Consider the following 19,402-nt stretch of genomic DNA (forward strand, 5'->3'; position numbering starts at 1 on the left):
TGTGTATGGATTGGGATAACAGTTGTATGAGCCCCTAATAAAATGTTAAAAAAGAAAAAAAAAACAAAAAAAAACAAACAAATAAAAAAGAAGCATTGAATTGTATGCTTGCGAATGATATGTTAACAAAGCTGTCCTTTTAATAACATTTTTTAAGCAACTGGGAGATCTGGGAAGAAAAGGCAACTGCTTTGTGGACTTGGCTCCTTACCATGGCTTAGAAGGCCACTTTGAAGAATCAAAGTCTAAGACCCAAGATTTCTGGTCTACCTCTTCCAACAGGTGTGGCCTGGAGAATGTGTCAGTGCACTGCTGGGAGAGGAGGTAGAGTTCTGAAAAGGGCTGAGTGTAACAGGTCTTAGGAACAAATACTTTTCTTTTGTGCCATGGTTTACCTTCTACATTCCTCTTTCAGGACCTCAACACATACTATGGTGGGTCACAAACAGAACTTCCACAGGGCTGTAAGTCAACAGGGAGCCCTTGTAGCGTGATAATTAAGCTAACTGGGAGAGGAAAGACCTCTCAACTTGCTTTAATAAAGGTTACAGCTCACTATGTGGTGCCTGGAGGCTATCTAAGATCCACCAATTGGTCTCTACTCACCAGGAGCAACAGAGGAAGAAATAGAATCAGGAATAGGAGGAGCATGTGGAATGTGTAGTTGTATGGTCTCATGGTCTTTTTGCCATGAGACCAGAAAAACTAGATGGTGCCCAGCTACATCAGTGAAACATTTTGATCAAATATTTCCTAGATGAATCCTGATCAAAAGGGGGAAATATAAAAAAAGGATTTAACATTCTCATAGACGCCAGATTTTCTGGAACCCCTAAAACTATTGCTCTGAGATAATTTTTAGACTTTAAACTAAAAATATCCCCTGAAGTCATCTTAAAATGGACCAACAATTGAGCTGAACTATTAACACAGGTTTGCCTTGAATATTACGGTTTATTTGGGGTGGGGGCATGGTGGTGGTAAACTTTTTCTTATTTTTTTACAAGAGTGGTGCCATGTTTGTCCTTTTTTGATGGACCTATTTCCCTTAGAAACTTGGTCTCTTAAGAATTATCTATATGAGAATACAATGACAATGCTCAAGAGATTAGATAGGAAGCTTAGGGGTGAGTGAGCTTATGTTCATGAGGGAGAAACAACTCAGAAAAGGAGGGTGACAGTGTTGCACAACTGAAGGATGTAATTGATGTCACTTGATAGTACACGTAGAAATTGTTGAATTGGTGTATGCTTGGCTGTGTATATTCTCAAAACAAAATAAATAAACTTGAGGGAAAAGCACGACCTTGGAAATGCTAAGGACGCTCTGCTCTGTCCTATAGGGTTGCTATGAGTTGGAAATGACCTTGACATCACACAACAACAACAACATGGCACAAACATTTCATGTGCTCAGCTGCTAGCCAACAGATTGGAGGTTCAAATCCACTCATGGGCACATGGGAATAAAGATCTGGAAATCTTCTTTGGAAAAATCAGCCATTGAAACCCTCAGGAGTGTAGTTATACGGGACAATGGGGTCGCCATGAGTTGAGTAGGCTCAAAGGCAATTGGTTGCTGGTAGAAGCCAACATAAATTGGGACAGCAGGCAGAGTGGGGACTGCAGCAAAGGAGGAGGCCATGTTCCCCCAAAGGGGCAACTGCCACCTAGCTCAAGCCAGTTCCAACACCACCCTTGGCCTTTAGAGGAAAGTTATACATTCAAACCTTCCTCAGATGCCAGGGACAGAAGACACAGGGATACCTGAATTTTCACTCAGGGTGGGGGCAGGAGTCTAGGGACTTACCAGCGGGGCCATCCACTCAAAGAGGTTGACACTCTCTCCATCGTTGATGTAGTATGCCTGCCCGCTCTGAGGGGACATTGGGAGGAGGGTCAAGCACTCACACCCCAGCCAGGCCCCTCCCCTTTCACGGGGTTCCTGGCAGCTACTCCCTTTCTCCCCTGACCCCCTCCTGGTTTGGCCCCCTTGGCTGGGAGGAGCTGGATAATTTACGTTGATTTCTGGTGCCACCACAGCTCCATCAAGTCACCTAACTCTGAATCTTCTTTTCTTCATCTGACAAATGGGAAGGTCATCATGGGATCCCCCCACTACCCCCCCATACCCCCCCCCAACCCCGGGACTGTTGGGAAGCTTCAGTAAGACTTTACACGTCCAATGCTGGACATCTGGGGACCATTACTACAGGGTCAACACCATCCGCCTCAAGGTCACCACGATGAACTCATGATGTTCAGGTCAACAGCTGCGCCCACACCCCAGCTTCCCTGAGCTGACAGTGCAGGCAGCTGTCCTAAGAATAGGCGATGGGGCCGATGGGGTGGGAGCATCCTGGAGGGGCAGGCAGGTGGGCTCCCAGCTGGGTGCGTGGAGGCCTACAGACTCACCGCCACGAAGCCCTTGGCCGCGGTGAGCGCCTCCGCCGCTAGTACGTGGGCCTGCACCAGGTTGTGCACGTGGACCCAGTTCATCTGCGCCCTACGGTCTCCAAACCGGAACATGAACAGCCTCTTCCGGATGTGGCTCTGGTGGCGGAGGAGGGGCGATCAGCACAAGCCCCGGCCTGGCGTGGCCCACCTTCCATCTGTCTCTGGATGACTGCCGCCTTTCTCACTCCACCAGCCCCCTCTCCCCCACACACCCCAGCAAACCAAGCTCCCTGCCTGTGGGTGCATCCGACGCCAGGGACCCTATAGGGCAGGGGAGAAACGCCCCGGGGGGTTGAAGAGACTGCCTCGTTTTCCTCCCTGGGAGGGATTGGCGGTTTCAACCCAAAGAGTGCCCACGAAGCCAGTCACCTGGGCTCCTCCATCACTTCCGATCCCGGGTTAACACCTGCGGACCTCTCTGCTGCATGGCCCAACAGCCTCCTCCTGACCGCCTCCAGAAGGAAAGCCTGGTCTCTCCCACGCTGCGCCTCAGCCCTCACCTTCCCCCTCTCAGGGCAAAATCATCATCATCATCATCCCAAATCTCGGGCCTTGACCCCTCAACAAACCCTGTGGACTCCACTTTATCCACTCCTCCCCACCCTCACAACCACCTCCTCTCTTACCTGAGTAAGGCCAGATGGCCAGAGCCTAACGGGCTGCCCCTTGCTTCCCCGCTTGCCCCCCTGCTGTGGGTGCTAGGCACCGCAGGCGGCAGAGCCGTTTTTTGGATCCTAAAGGAGACCAAGTCTCTCTCCTGCTCAGAACCTTCCCATGCGCACAGAGACTGGCTGCTTCCAAAACCCACCACAGCCTTTCAGATTTTGGCCTAGGCGGTTTCCACTGGTTGGAGGAGTTCTTGCCCACCACTCCTTTCCTTGGCGAATTCCTTTTCCTTCCACACAGTGTCACTTCCTCCGGAAGCCCTCCAGGACCTTCTCTCCAAGTCCTTTCTGCTGTGTTCTTACCACCTGAAGAGTCTCTCTACCCAGCCTTCCCCACGCGGTGCCTGTGCTTAGGGCATCTGCCCCCCAGCCAGGCTGTCAGAAATTCCAAGACCTCCTCCGTATGTCCCGGGCACCCAGTCTTCTCTACCGATGATTTTCTGCAGGAAGAGCCTTGTCCTAACAGCCTGGGATGAAGTCTTATGGCAGTGGTTCTCAACCTTCCTCATGCTGGGGTGACCCCCAACCATCACATTATTTTCGTTGCTACTTCATCACTGTCATTTTGCTACTGTTATGAACTGTCATGTAAATATCTGATAGGCAGGATGTATTTTCATGGTTACAAATGGAACATCATGAAAGCATCATGATGAATCACAAAACAATATGTAACTCTAGATTGTGAAATATTTATTTCTAATGACAAGTAAATGAAATTTTGTCTTGAAGTATGGTGTGGCATGGGTAACAGTCTTCACGCTGGGTACTCATAGGTGGGTGTATCTGCATGTGGGCGGACCAACCTGGAGATGGATAGAGGAGTGGTGTCTCGGTTCCTAAGATCATGGGAAATATGTATTTTCCGATGGTCTTAGGCGACCACTGTGAAAGGGTCGTTTGACCCCCAAAGGGGTCATGACCCACAGGTTGAGAACCACTCCCTTAAGGAGTGCACAGCCCAGGGCAGAACACAGTCCCCTTTCTCTTTGGGGCCACAATTCCATGTCTCCCCACCTGGGCCTAACCGGGCTGGTACCTGGTAAGAACTCTGGCGCATTGGGCTAAGTCTTAGGGCTGGCCTCGGGAGCATGCTGGTGGGCCTAGGGGCATGAACTGATGGAATTCAGGAGCTGAGGAAGTAACTGATGGTCAGTTGGTGACCCTAACTGAGCGGGCCCTGTCAGCATGCACTCAACATGCCTCAGTGTCGAAGGAGGCTGGGTGACATACCACCACTCGGGGCAGATGCCTCTGCTCCTCGGGGCCGTAGATACCCGGGGGCCGGAGCACACAGGTGCGTAGAGTTCCTCCTCCTAGGACACAGGGGAGAGTGGTCAGGACCAGGAGGAAGAGGGAGAGACAGGGGGCCCACATCTCCTGTCCTTACCTGGGCAGGTTGGAGGGGAAGAATTGCCTCTTGGGGTTTCCTCATTCAATTAGTTACTTTCCCAGCCAATCTGTTAGTCACTAAACACTATTCAAGTTTGGCTCTCCTGGTTCCTAGGATGGATGCTGTCAAGATGCCCAGGACAGCCAAGAAATGGTCCCTGTCCTCATGATGCTCTTAGGCCAGTGGCTACGGTAAGCTCTAGGTGAAGATCATCTACACAGCCCTTGAACGTTTACCCAGCACTTGACCTATGTGGCGGCCTTCACCTTTTCCCCCTGCCCCACCCCCCACGGCCATTTCACAGACCCACACTCCTCAGGCCCTTGCTTGATCTTTTTCTGCTGCTGGTTAGACCACTCTCAGAAAGGTCCTATGTCTGGTAAGCTGGGAATTTCCCCCACCCAAGGCATTGCGGAGGTGGGAGCTACTATTACACCTGGTTTAGGGATGAGAAAACCAAGGCTCAGAGAAGGAATGTAACTTGCTTAAGGTCACACAGCTCTGTGTGGTGGAGCTCGGATAAAGAATCAAGGCCCAGGCCCTTTCCACTAACACTCCTGCTTCTGCGAGCACAGTACAAGCAGTATATCTTGTCTTTCAGCCTGCGCAGCCTTGGCTTCCCCACCTGTAAAACGGGTGCTTTGTTAAGTGCTGTGCTTTTCAGACAATAAATGGAAAAAGGAAAAGATTGTCAAGGGATCTGGTCCTCAGACTCCCATTGGTAATCCCAGTGGAACCCCGGGTTTCTCAAACTCTCCACCAAGGGGCTCCCAGTATCTCCCCTCTGGGGGTACAGTCCAGGCAGGCTGCCACAAGCACATTTCTTTGAATGTCTACGAGTTTATGGTTTTCCCACCTAATCCACGCGTGTTTAAAGTAAGATTTTTTAAAGTTATAAAATTTCTTACTTTTCAAGTTAATTGGCTCCCCAGCCTCAATCCTTCAAATGAAAGGGTGCCGCTAACAAGATCTTCTCTCTCAAGGCTCGGGTTCCCCAACGTGCTGTGCCCGTTAGGGAAGCTTGTTGTAGACTCTCTTCCGTGGCCAGCAGCCCATTCTCCTTGGGGGGACTCCTGTCACTCTGCATGGGGTCTTGCAGGGACGTGGTGACCATGGACCCAAGCTGGGCTAATGAGATGCTCTCACTCAGGAAGGTGACTCTCTATGGCCAATGCCTGAGAGTGGGTTCTCCATGAAGAAACAAGGGTCAGTTCTTGCTTGGTCCTTTCCATGCCCAGTGATCATTTTTCTGGGGCTGAGCCTGCATCCTTCCAACATAAGTCCCTTTTCCCCTTAAATTAGCCAGGGCCAGTGTCTCCTGGTCATGACCAGACCCCTTGGCTGCTCCATTCTCCAACACCCTCGTTTTACAGTAAGGCCCAAAGCAGTGGGTTGACTGGTGCCCTCCCACAAGATATGTCCCTGTCCGGAGATCTGTGAATATGGCTTTATTTGGAGGGGGGGTGTCTTTACATAGATCATTAAATTAGGGAGCTAGAGGTGAGACCATTCTGATCTCAATGAGTCCTATGTCTAAGGACAAGAGGTGTACAGAGGAGAAACAGATGGAGAAGAGATGGCCACATGAAGGCGTGATGGAACTGTAAGCCAAAGAAGGCCTGGGGCTACCAAAAGGTGGAAGAGGCAAGGAAGGGTTCCCCCCTAGAAACTTTGGAGGGAGTGAGACCTTGCCACTTGATTTTTTTTCCCCCTGCTTCTAGCCACCAGAACTGTGAGAGAATAAACTTCTGTTGTTTTAAGTCACTAAGCTTGTGGTCATTTGTTACGGCAGCTTCAGGAAGCTTATCCACGCAGTGGTAGCAGGGACACACCCTGCTTACACTGATCTGGGACCTGTACCTCTCAGGACTCTGCTACAGTTAAGGGGACCTAAGGGACCAGCTTGGGGAATAGGGAGCAGACATCACCTGGGGTGACCATGGCTGGACATCTCGGCAGGCAGGTATCAGGTGAGCTCTTCTGTAAACAGCTTGCAGCTAATTTTAAACTCTGGGTCACTTGGCTGTGTGTGTAGGGGGGAAGGGAGGGCATCAGGTTGCAGGTGACATTGGCCAGTGGGGCAGTAGGCAGCCACGTCACCGAGGGGCTGGCCCAGGATATCCATGACTCTCTTGACCATGGAAAGCTGGGGGTGTTCGTATAAATAATTCTCATCTGGAGGATTGGGTGTCTGGCATGTAGGCTGCTGGTGCAGCCTGGGGAGGCCCTAGGGAGAGAAGAGAAATCAACTGCCCAAGGTCAAACTCCTGGGGAAACCCAGTTGGACTTTCCCAGGGTCTTCAAGGAACAGAGCCCTTGCTTGAGTTTTGCTCAGCTGGGGCTGCAGTGTGACACTGTGGTTCAATCCAAGCTCCTGGTTTCAGAGCCCCAGTGTGTGTGTGTGTGTGTGTGTGTGTGTGTGTGTGTGTGTGTGTGTGTGTGTGGGGGGGGGGGGCAAATCCCACTTCTGCCATCTAGCAGCTGTGTCACCTTGAGCCTCAGTTTTCTCACCTGCAAGTTGGAGGTTCTAATCTCAAGTGTCCCTTGAGCTCCAGAACAGTCCATTTGGTTCCTGAGTTTAGATGATAAGCAAAACCAAGTTCTCTGATTTCTTTTCTCTTTCTGAAGTTCAGAAAGCCGCTATCTTTTGTCTAGCTGAGGATTTATCTGAATCTGTTTGGGTCCTGTTAGGACAAAGGGATAGCTCAGGCTCCCACCTCACAGGGCTGTTGTGAGGAGTGACGGAGAAGTCTGCAAGTAAAAGTAGGATCTGCACTTAGAACAATCGAAAGGGGTGTTTGCCGGGATCCAGCTCAGCTGGCAGGAAGTGACAGGCATGAAGAAGCGACAGTGAATGGAAATGGGAAATGGGATGAGTGCTGTCACTTTGTGGGAATTTCAGTCAACGTCACAAAACAAAAGCCGTGTAAGGTTGAACGAGAACCACTTTGTTCTGTCGCCATGTTCATATTCTAGTACCAAGGGGCTTCAAAAAGTCCGTGGAAAAATGGAATGAAACGATAACGGCATTTTTCTCACAAACATTAAAAAGTTCCCTCAGATATTAAAATCTGTGGAAGCCAGAACCTGTGGTTGGTGCAAATCTGTCAGAGAAGGAAGATGCAAAAGAAAAATCCACTTAAGTCAGTGATGGCAACGTGGTAAGACTGCACCCTGTCAAAGATGGAAACTTTATGAGACCCGGTAAAACCAGGCTGGCCCAGCCACTGGTGGCACACACAGGCCCCCCTCTACTGCTTTGCTGCTACCAGAAGAGGCAGTGCAGCCAGGCAGCCTAGGCAGACTTTTCTGGAAAGTTAAGAAAGGTGAAGGGTTAGGGCCCCTCGCTTGCATGAACCCTTCCAGAGCTCTGTAGAGTACCTTATTCCATATTCATGATTCATAAATTGGTATATAAATAACACCAAATTCCCTAAACTCACTGCTTGTCAAGCTAATTCCAACGCCTCATATGTCAACAAGGTGCTTAAATTTGAATATACTTCTGGTGGCAGAAAAGATCTTTGGTGGTGCAGTGAGTTAAATATGGGTTGCTAACCGCAAGGTTGGTGGTTCAAACCCACCAACTGCTCCACGGGAGAAAGTTGAGGCTGTCGGCCTCTGTAAAGATTCACAGCCTTGGAAACCCTAAGGGGAGAGTTCTCCTCTATCCTACAGGGTCACTCTGAATCCGAATCGACTCAGTAGTAGTGGATTTGGGTTGCTTTTGCAGAAAAGAGAGCTAGCCTGGGGTCACCCTCTGAGCTTCAGTGTCCTCCCCTATAGAGTGGCTGTCAGAGTACTGCTCTCCTGCCCCCAGCCCCTTTCACCCCACAGAGCTGCAAGGGCAGCTTGGAGGAGCTGGGCTGAGTACAGAGAGCTCCACATGTGGGTAAAAGGGCCAGTACCTGCAGTACCACCTGTGTCACCAGACAGGGGTCAGCAAAACCCACATGAATGCTCAGACAGGTCCCGCCAGTCTTGCTCCAAAGCTCTGGTCAACCGAGCCTCCCAAATAGCTCTTGAATTCAGCCTGCCCTTTCATGCACACTGCTACCAACAGTGCAGGGCCATGGCTGCCTCTTGGCTGGCTTTGGCAATCACCTCTTTACTAGAATCCTCCCTCTGATCCTCTAACCCGGCCCCAGCACGGTGGCCAGAGGGAGCTTTCTAAAACACACATCTCCCTACCATCCCCCTGCTTAGAGCCAAACATCAATGGCTCCCAATAAAGCCCCGGCATCATGACACAGCTCACAAGGCTCTTCATGAGCCTGTGTACCTTCCTTCTGACAATGGTCCCCTTGCTGCCTCTGGGCCCCTGCCCCTGCAGTGCCTGCCGCCAGACATCCTTTTCCTTCCTCCACCCTTCACCTACAATGGTTTTTCCATTTGGCCGGCCGCAGCATATCTTTGCCGGTCGGCCAGGGCAGGAGCCCCCACGGCCCTGCTCTCCCCCAATCACACTGTCATGTCTAGTCTTCCCCCAGCCCCCTCCGGGCCCACCTTCTCTCCCCAGGCTTGGAGCAGCAGGAGGACAGACTGGACCTGACTCTTGCCAGGGTGGCTGGCACCTATCAGGGGCTCAGATCTGTTCCATGGTGAATGGCCCAGTCTATGGTGAACCTCAGCAGAGACGTGGGCCTTAGAAAGGATCTCAAACTAGACTTGCCTAGGGCTTTGGGGCGAGGCACGTGGATTCGGCCCCATTCCACTCACCTGGAAGCGGTGTCCCATTGGCCATCAGTGTCAACTGGTCAGCGATGGCTTTGGTTCGGGAATAGTGGTCCATATGCTGTCAAGTGGACAAGGGAACAGAGCCACTGGAAAGGGCTCACTGCCCCGTTGCTCTGGCCCCAGGCTCATCTTGGCTTCAAAGCACACCAGGGTTGGATTCTGTGGGGACTCCTCCGCCCTGAGCCCTAGCACCCCTTCTCCTCCTGAGCTGTGAAAGGGCGGGTGTGCAGGGTCCAGAGCAGTGAGAGAGGTAGGAAGGACTCCTTTCTTTCAGGGAGGTCTCTGCCAGCTCCAAGTGCCTGTCTGGCGGTGGGGAATCTGGGCATGTGGTGGGCTGCTCTGTAATGTTTTGTATTCCTGTGCTGCTCGCAAGGACTTTATCTCATTTCCTGATCCCCACAACCCGAGAGAGATGGTGGTATCATGCTCAGATGAAGAAACAGAGGCTCAGAGTGGTTCAATCCTTTGCTCAGGCTCACACAGGTAGCAAGTGGTCCAGCTGATTCCAAAGCCATGCTGGCACACTAGCTAAAATTGGAGCGCCTCATGCCACCCAGGGTTGGGGGACCCTTTTTCCTAGAACTCACCCTGATTGTGAGGCTGACCCGACCACCCCTGGTTCCACCCATTCCTCCCCTCTGGGCTTTGGGTTGCCCCCACCTGCCTCTCCTGGCAGCGAGTACCTTCTCCAGCGGGAAAAATGGCACGGAGTCCTCATCACCCTGCTCTATGGGCTTCCCACCGAAGGCAACATTGACAGTGCTGGTGTAGACGAGCCTTGGAACGCGCCGGTGGACACAGGCTGCCGCGGCACACAGCACCGCACACACGTGCAAACAAAACACACACAGGGCCAACAGTAAGCCCAGGGGTCCCCAGGGAGCCTCCCAATGGCAAACCCACCCATCTTCAACGTAACACAAGCCCTGGGAAAGCCCACCATGCAGAGTTGCTCAGGGGGGAAGGGCCTGTCTGCCCGAACTTAGGGTTTCGATCATGGCCCTGCTCCTTGAGCCCCTGAGCCCCAGGCCTGCTCACTTGTGCTTTGCGACCCCAGAGCTACCTTGCCAAAGACAGGACAGGAGAGAGTCTCACTCTAGGGGGTCACATAGCAAAAAGGCATGCTAGAATCAGAGAGAAAGCAAAGAGAGGGAGAAGGCCGGTGGAGCCCAGAGAGTTGACCTGGCCTTCCTTATAGCCCTTTGGTAACTTGCTCTTCCTCCCAAACTCTGCCCTCCATGCCAATGCTGACTGGCCCCTGCAAGGCCCCGGGCAGGTCTGTGGTTGGGGAGCATGTGCTGGCCCACAGGCCTTCCCCTGGGAGAGCAATAGTGGGGGAGAGGGTCCTACCTCTACCCCATCGCCTGGCCCCAGGAGGTAGGCCTATGGCTTGAGCGAGCAAGTGAGAGAGGGAGAGACACAGCACACCACACGGTAGGTAACTCTTGAGTGCCTACCATCAATCACTAGCTTGGTGCCTCCAACATTTATAGACTCTATTTGCTCTTTTTGCAGCTAAAAGACAAGGCAGAGGCAGGAAAGTCAAGGGGGAGACTCAGGGCTGTGCTGGGGGTCGGGGCAGGATGGTAGGCACAGAAAGACTGACTAAGGGGCTGCAGGGTAGCACAGGATGGGAGCCCAGGGCTTCAGTGTCCAGTTCTGCCATCTTCTTCCTGGTGGCCTAGGGAGACCACTGCCCCTCCCCACCCATTGGCCCCTCATCTCCCTAACCTGTAAATGTAAACCTTCACGGTCAGGCAGAATGAGCCTGAAGACTTAAATACTGTGCCTGACCTATGATCACGTCTCAGTTGTCTCATCTGTAAGATGGGTGTAGTAATACTTCTGGGGCCTTAGCCTTTAGTGCTGAAAACCTAAAACAATTGCTCTTCAGCAAGTGCTTCTGGTGTGCGTGGGCTGGGCTGAGCCTGGACACCCCAGTCTCAGTCAATGCTCACAACAGCCCTCTCAGGTCTCACAGCCATCCACGGGGATTCGGTTCCTAATGACCCTGTAGGGCAGGGGAGAACTTCCCCTGCGACTTTTTTCTGAGGCTTTAACTATGAGTGGAGAAAGCTTCATCTTCTCCGACGGAGTGGCTGGTGATTTCAAACCACTGACCTTGAGGTTAGCAGCCCAATGCGTCACCCACGACTCCACCAAGGGTTCTTTCACAACAGCCCCTCAAGTACGAGTCTGTTGATCTTTAAACTACACTTGCTCTGGCTACAGGTGTTTTTGTTTGAGGTAGGTAAGACAATCACTAGGTTAAAAAGAAGTCAAACAACCAAAGAGTGATACAGGGCACAGCAAGTTTTGTAAGTCTTCCTTTCCTGGCCTGGAGGCAGCCACCGCGTCCAGTGCCTACTCTTTCCTTGGCAAGAACCCCACGGCCTATTCGGAGCAGCACACGTGTATGGGTGGGTGGATGTGCACAATCTCACCCGGGCACTTCTCATGTCAGTGCAGGTGCATGTGTGAGTGTATCCGGACACGTTCACCTGAGCTCTTTTTTAAACAAACAGGAGGACGACACCAAACTCTGTTCTGCACCTTGGAAATCGCTCCAGATCAACGCCTATCGAGTTACGCTGTTCTTCTGAGTGACTGCCTAGAATTTCACTGCGCACCCACAGCGCCAGGGACGCGCAGACTCCCCAGCGGATGGGCGTGTAGGCTGCGGCTGGCCTTGTGCTACTAGGAACGATATTGCAGGGACCACTGGCGTGAAAGTCAAGAGACTATCAGTGTCACTAATGGCCGTGCAGAGAAATTGGTCAATGGGAGCCTACACGGCAGGGTAAGCTTCCACCCCAAACACAATACAATCATAATATATATATATAGTCAAAAGCTGTTCTCTCTCTCTCTCTCTCTCTCTCTCTCTCTCTCTCTCTCTATATATAAAGTCAAAAGCTGTTCTCCAGAGACACAAACAATGATATAGGGCAGAGGGCCCCAAACTCAGTAGGCCTACCATCTCCCTTTCAGAAAAAAAAAAAAAAAGAAGACTCAGTGTCCCCTGGCCATGAAAAACTTTTGTACGATAGCCCATAATCCAGGATAAAGTGGTGTTGTGGTTAGGCAGTTTATACCTAATGACCTTATTCACAACAGAATGAAACACTGCCTGGTTCTGCGCCATCCTCACAGCGGTTCCCATGTCAGAGCCCAGTGTTGTAGCCACTGTGTCCACCATCTCCTTACGGGCCTTCCTCTTTGTCACTGCCCCTCCACTTTACCAAACCTGATGTCCTTCTCCAGGGACAGGTCTCTCCTGCCATGTCCAAAGTGTGTGAGATGAAGTCTCTCCGTCCTTGCATTCAAGGAGGGTGCTGGCCTTCCTTCTTCCAAAGTGCAGGGATCTGCTTTCCCACCACTACCCTTGACTGCCCCTGTGCCGGACTGGGGTGGTTTGTGGGTTGCTGTGATGCTGAAAGACATGTCACTGGGGTCACTCAGAGTGCACAGGTTTCCGTGGAGCTTCCAGACTACGGCCAGAGGTAAGGATGGTGAGACTTCATCTCACATACTTTGGACATGTGGTCAGGAGAGTCCAGTCCCTGGAGAAGGACATCATGTTTGGGCGTGGAGGGGCAGCGAAAACCAGGAAGGCCCTCCAGGAGATGGCTGAACCCAATGGCTGCAATGATTTGCTCAAGCATGGGCCTCATTGTGAGGATGGATCCGGACTGGGGAGCACTTTGTTCTAATGGACATAGGGTCACTATGGATTGGAACCTGACAACAACAACAATAACAACAACATCTGCTTTTGCAGCCCCTCAGATAGTTCCAGTGCCCCCAGGGGATGGTATTGCCCACTTTGGGAAGTACTAGCTAAAGCAAAGAAGTAGATCCCCAAAGAAAGGAGTATTCAAGACAGAATACATGAAAGTGAAAAAAAAAAAGTAAAACCTTTTCTTATTCTTTCAATACAAACAAAGCAAGGCAATGCTTCAAATATAGAAGCAATTTCTGCTCATAGGATACGTGCGAATTTAAAATTTGAAAGATAATCACACTGTCTTTTGAAAAAGTTAAGACAAGCAGGAATAATGTCTCCACTTCACAGATGAGGAAACTGAGGTTCAGAGAGTTACGTTACCTTGCCCTAAGTCGCACAGCTACACACATGCAGGCTGGGAGTAGCTGAAAATCCTCCCCAGCCAGTGAAGCATCAGCATGGAAACAGGGGTGTGGGGGTAGGGGCAGGGGTGGGGGAGAGGCAGAGCTAGGATCTGAACCCCATTTTGTCTAACTCCAAGTATCGTGGGTGAGAAGCTTACCTTCTCAGCACCGGACATTCCATAGGAGGCTACGTGGAAGACACAGTCCACCCCTTCGAATGCGTGGTGGAGGGCTTCTTCATTTCGGACATCAGCCTGCAACCGGCAACAGGTGAAGCACGACGTTCAAGTCCAAGACAAACAGAGGTATCATCTCTGCATTCAGCTCCATCCTAGAGCCCTGCCCTCTCCCAGGCTAAGCATGCCTAGGGTCAAGAAAGACTGGTGGGTAGGGACCACTGTAGGATTCAATACATATTGCCAGTAGCAGCCGGCTCTGCCGCCACTTAGTAAGCTCTCTAAGTGACAGGGTTACGCTAGGTGTTTACACGCATTATCTCGTTAACGTGGTATGAGACCCTCATGCAGTGGATACTATTATTATTGCTATAACTCTCCCCTTTCTATGGGTGAGGTCACTGGGCTCTGGGAGGTGGAGTCTATGGCCAGGGCTGCACAGATGGGCACTACGGGAGCTGGGGTCTGCGCCCAGCAGTGTGAAGCTAGAGTCTGGGCTTTAACACACACACTGCTGCTTTGACCTGACACTGACCTCCTCCCCCACAACAGCCTGGGTGTCCCCCCCAGTTCTCCCAACCCCCTTGTCCCTAAACCTGGATGAACTGGGTCCCTGGAGGCAGCTGCCACTGAGGTCTACGGAGGTCGAGCAGGATGACAGAGGTACCGCTCCGGGCCAGGCTGGAACCCAGGCTGAAGCCCAGATAGCCTCCTCCTCCAGTCACCAGAACCTTCTGACTGGACGACAGGGCAGCTTTGGCTTGAGTCTTCTGCTTCGGTGCTGGGGTGGGGGCTGCCCTTGGCTCGCTGGGTTTGGGCTCACCCGTGGACCCCTGTTTGGGCCCTGGCCCTGACTCAAGTATTGGTGCAGTTGCTGACCCAAGTGCTGACCCAGCTCCTGGTGCAGGCCCCAGACCTAGCCTAGGCCCCAAAACCGTACCAACCCCCAGTCTAGATTCTGGAACAGTACCAGGTCCAAGTCCAGACCCTGGCACTGTACCAGTCTGAGGCCCAGGCCCTGCAATGGCACCGGGCCCCAGGATAGATCCTGGGGCACCTCCAGGTTCAGAGCTCACAACAGCACTGGGCTTTGGGCCGGGTCCTGGGCCACCAGGCTCAGACCCCACTCCCTTGGGCCCTGACCCGGACCCTGGCACAGTACCAGTCTGAGGCCCAGACCCTGCAGTAGCACTTGGGCCTGGGACAGACCCTGGGGTACCACCAGCCCCAGACCCCACAATAGTATTTGGAACCGACCCAGACCCAGACCCTGGGACTTTATCAGGCTCCAGGCCAGATGCTGGGACAGTACCAGGTCCAGGCCTATGCCCCAGGACAGCACCCAAACCTGACCCAGACTCTGGCACCAAATCTGGCCTTGGTCCAAGCCCTGAAATTGCCCCAGGCCCTGACCGAGGTCCAGGAACTACAGCAGATCCCAGCCCAGACCCTTTGACTGCACTAGGCCTGGGCCCAGATGCTGGCCCTATACTCGGCCCTGGCCTAGGCCCTGAAACAGCGCCAGGCCCCAATTCAGGACCCGGCGCTGTACCAGTCCCTACCCTGGGTCCTGCTGCGGACCCTAAGTCAAACCCTGGGCCTGAGACCCCACCCCAGGCCTGGCAGACGGGGCAGCTCTTATCGCCCTGGTCAGGGGCTTTGCAAGCCTCTGGGGAGGAGCCTGCAGGGTTGGGCTTCATCTTCTACTGCTCCCAGGGGTCCTGGATTTGTCCACCTGTGGGGCAAAAGAGAAGAAAGGGTGTTTTAGAGTCGTCTCAACTCATGTGGATTACCAGACTCTTAGGGGCTGAGGTAGAAATTAGAGACACCCCCGCCCCAAGTTCCCCGTGAACTGGCCCCTTTCAGAATCTTGAGAACCTTTAAGATGGTTGTTTTTCTCTGGGCTATCTGGTCTCTCTCAGAGAGAGCCAGAACCAGTGCCCTGGATTTGACCGCGGTGGAAACTGAGGTCCACAGCCTCACTGCCTGGCTGAGCCCCATACCAAGAGTTCTTAACTTCCCTATAAGTTCCTTAACATCTTCAGTTCCCTTGTGGGAACCAGTGGAGGACAGATTAAATCATGCTAAGGGAACCTTACCAGGCTGGAAGGTGAGTGTTTTCTGAACTTGGGGCGGGTGGGGGGATGGGAGTGGTGGGGGGCTGAGGAGGGTGGGGGTGACTTCCTAGACTCTAGGACCTAGAGGAAAAGGAGGATGGGCTCTGTGCATGATTCCTCTGCCCAGCGCCGACACCTGCTGCCTCTGGTTCTCCCAGGTGCCCAAGGGACCAGTGGGGAGCTCTGCAGATGCCATGGCCATGCACATGACCTTGGGCCAGCTCCCTGAGTTGCTCATCCTCCTCACCCTGGATTTAAATTAAGTCAGATGTCAGTCATGGTCACCACCATCTGCCTCCACTCCCTGATCCCATCGGAGGAGAAGGCTGGACCATAGATTGGTCATCATCGTCACCTCCCTTAATAACAACAACTATATGCTGAAGGCCTACTGTGTGCTGGGCCCCACGAATATAGACAGGCAAGTCTCTGTATCTATGGTGTCCACTAATATCAACAAACAGATGTTTCATGAGTGACCAAGTGACTAGCTGACAACAATCCCAAGGTTGTTGCTGGTGACGATCAAAGGACAGGGGCCCTGTCCCCTAGGAGGCCAAACAAAAACCTACTACCACTGAGTTGATTCTGACTCATAGCAACCCGGGGGAAGGAAGGAGGACTGTCCCACAGGGTTTACAAGTCTTCCATCTCTGCAGAAACAGAAGTCTAATGTCTCCTCAGAGTGGCTGGCAGCTCTCACTCTCAAACTCACTACCATCCAGCCAATGCCGACTCACAGCGACCCCCTGTGGGTTTCCAAGACTGTAACTGTTGACAGGAGCAGAAAGCCCAGTCTTTCTCCTGAGGAGCTGCTGGTGGTTTTGAACTGCTGACCATGAGGATCCCAGCCCACCACAGGGGCATCTAATTCCCTCCTAGGTGGGCACAGCCCCAGGGTGGGACACTTTTCTCTCTGAGTCCACAGCACCCTGTTCTTGGGAAGGTCAAATCCTATCTTTATATCTATAAAGCAGAAACCCACTGCTTTCAGCGGATTTCCACTCAGCAATCCTACAAAGAGTTCCTGAGACTGGCAGTCTTTATAGGAGCGGAGGCGCATCTATCCCTATGGGACTATGGCTGGGTCTTGGCCTTGACTGCCCATTTGCTGGAGTGTACTCTTGGGCAATAACCTTAAAAACCTCACTGGACCTAAGTATTCACAGCTGTAAAATGGTCCCAAATAATTGCTCTGCAGACCTATGGCGCTTTCTTGAGAGAGCCGATGTCACAAGCCCTTTGCACTTCACTGTAATGCAAGCTCCCAGGGCTTGGCTCCCTGTGGGCCACGGAGCAGCATCTAGAACACAGCCTGACCCAGAGAAGCCGGCGGCGGGAAATGGCTCTGGGTTGACTGAATGAAACCATTGAGAGGTGGTAGGACCCGAGGGTGCTGTGCGCCCAGCAAAGCGGGCTGCCCCGGGAACAAGGCCACACTGAATTCTCCTGGCGGGGCCCTGAAGTAGGGGCCACTGTCCCCATCATCCATAGGTGGAAACTGAGGCACTGAGATCATCCCGTAACCTTGATAGTCACAGTACATGGCTGGGCCAGACCAAGAATACAGGGCGATGGCGACCCCAAAGTGGGGTTTGGGGGGGAGGAAGGGCCAAAAGGATGCCAGAGACTTCGCCGGACCGGTCCAGGGCGCGCCCGTCCTGCGCGGGGCGAGAAGGAGCGTCCTGGCCTCAACTTCCCACCCAGGGGGGCTGCCCAAACCCGGGCAGCTCCAGGGCTGGTCCTCCCCAGTGCCGCCCACCCCGCGCCTCCTGTCCCCGCGTCCCCGCCGGTGCCGAGGGCTGCGCTCACCTGGCCGGGGCTCCCGCGGTGCTGCGCGCTCCCAGCGGGGCGCAGCGCCTTCTCGGCTTGGAGCCGGGCACCCAGAGGCCACGCCTCCTCGGGGCGGGGCCTAGCAGAGCTGCCCCGCCTACCTCGGCTGCCGCTCCCTACCGGCGCTGGACACCTCCAGCCGCCAGGCGGATCCCAAGTCCATCCCGCGGTAGTGGGATGCGAGGACGCACAGGCCCGGAGTCCAGCTCTGCTCGGCTTGCACCGTCGTCTTAGGTCTTCAACAAACGGTTGCTGCTTTCGGTCCTTGTCTGCACGTCCACCCAGTCTTCCACACTGCTCTCTCTTTTCCCCACTCCCTCCCTTCTTCGTACCCATCTGCCCACCATCTTCTTCTGCCGTCCATTTCTTTCTCCGCCCATCCTCCTACCTGTCTATTCACTCAACTGTCCATTCACCCACCATGTGCCTCTACCCCTCCCTCCCCCTCCACACTTCCACCCATCTATTCTGTTCTTGCTTCTTCCCTTCATCCACCCATCTACCCTTCCTCCCCTGCATTCTTCCACCAACCTGTATGTCCTTGCCATCATTCCATGTTTAGTACGTGCTGATCTGTCCTCTGTGCTGGGCACTCAGATGGAACGCCCCACCATCTCCACAGCTAGAGCTACATGTGGGCGTCTGGCAGTGCACTGAGGGCTGGCCACTTTGGTCTAGAGAGGGCATCCAGGAGGACTTCCCGCCGGATGCACATCCTCTGTGGACCAAGGTAGGGAAAGGGAAAACACAATCTTAAGCCAGCACCTGCTACGTGCCCGTGGTAAAGTAGCTTGTTCAATCCTTACAGCTTGGTGCATTTTGTCTTCGTTTAAGCTAGGCTGAGACAGAGAGGAAAAGGAGGCTGTGCGTGTGGTGGGAAGGCCTGAGTTCAAATCCTGACTTTGCCATTCTCTTGCTGCTTGCCTGTGGAAAAGGGTGAAGCCTGTTTCTTCATTGCTACAGGAACGGTATCAGAGAGGCACCTCCCTCTACCTCCACCAGGGGGAAGGAGAATCAAGGTCAACAGCCCAAGGTGGATTCCAATGGGATGGAGGTCGGTTATGTCTCAACTCTCCAACTCTTTTCCCACGTCCAAGCCCACTCATCCCGCCCATGCACTGTCTCCCCCACTGGGTTCGATAATTCACTGCAATGGTCGTGCAGAACTCACAGCCCATACTCATAGTTATGGGGTTTATTAGGGAAGTAACAGGTTGCAATTCGGGCTCAGGAACATTCATGATGCAGTTCTTTGATCAGAACAGCCTGTTTCAACTGTGTGCAGTCAGGTCTCTCTACCTGGCCCTCAGCTCCCCAGGCTGGCCTTTATCTTGCTTGAGCAAGTATTACAAAACTCTTCAGACTCGGCCATCAAGTGCCTAGAGCAGAGATACCCATCTACACCTGCATGCCTCCTCCTGTAGGCTCTCAGCTCTCCTGCTTTGTGGTTTGGTATCCTCACCACACCTGACTGCTGGCTCTGCTGGCTCTGTTGCTGCTATTTCTTTGTCACCACTTTTACCATCTCTCGCTGGCTCTCTGGTGTTATAGTTCTATCTTCAGTCTAGTAGGCTCTCAACACAGGGACCCCACATCCAAATGATGGGTTCTATTCCCAGTGCTTCTTTCTTGATGGTCTTGAAGGCCCCTCTCTGCTCTAGAACTGGCTCTTTTAAACCTAGCAGGATGGCAAAACTGATCAATCCCCTTATTAGGGTTTTATAAATGTATTTGCATCGCCCTATCCTCACAAAGATGTCATGTACCTTACTTGCATTATTAGCAAGCTGTCCAATCACCTTGGTGGTCCAGAAGTGCCTTATTTGTGTCATCCCATCCAAACTGTAATTTGTAATTACAGTTACAAAGTAGCAACAAAAATCATTTTATGGT

At 52.7% G+C, this 19,402-nt stretch overlaps 1 protein-coding gene across 1 annotated transcript in view; it reads right to left on the reverse strand.

Annotated features, from left to right (window-relative positions):
* Window positions 1-15,281, reverse strand: part of SDR42E2 (short chain dehydrogenase/reductase family 42E, member 2) — a 21,590-nt gene extending 6,309 nt beyond the window's left edge. Inside the window, exons 1-11 of the mRNA XM_045285051.1 lie at window positions 14,949-15,281; window positions 14,682-14,882; window positions 14,530-14,630; window positions 14,156-14,433; window positions 13,542-13,637; window positions 10,710-10,767; window positions 9,936-10,054; window positions 9,235-9,310; window positions 4,356-4,438; window positions 2,416-2,553; window positions 1,811-1,876 (exon numbers count right to left, since the gene is read on the reverse strand). Of these exons, the coding sequence (XP_045140986.1) occupies window positions 1,811-1,876; window positions 2,416-2,553; window positions 4,356-4,438; window positions 9,235-9,310; window positions 9,936-10,054; window positions 10,710-10,767; window positions 13,542-13,637; window positions 14,156-14,433; window positions 14,530-14,630; window positions 14,682-14,882; window positions 14,949-15,259 (1,527 nt within the window). The 5' untranslated portion in view covers window positions 15,260-15,281. The remainder of the gene's footprint in view (window positions 1-1,810; window positions 1,877-2,415; window positions 2,554-4,355; window positions 4,439-9,234; window positions 9,311-9,935; window positions 10,055-10,709; window positions 10,768-13,541; window positions 13,638-14,155; window positions 14,434-14,529; window positions 14,631-14,681; window positions 14,883-14,948) is intronic.
* Between the last annotated feature and the right edge of the window lie 4,121 nt (window positions 15,282-19,402).

Source organism: Echinops telfairi, unplaced genomic scaffold (genome assembly GCF_000313985.2).
Source record: "Echinops telfairi isolate 266 unplaced genomic scaffold, ASM31398v2 ScPeMD7_5;HRSCAF=22, whole genome shotgun sequence".
NCBI classification, from domain to species: domain Eukaryota; kingdom Metazoa; phylum Chordata; class Mammalia; order Afrosoricida; family Tenrecidae; genus Echinops; species Echinops telfairi.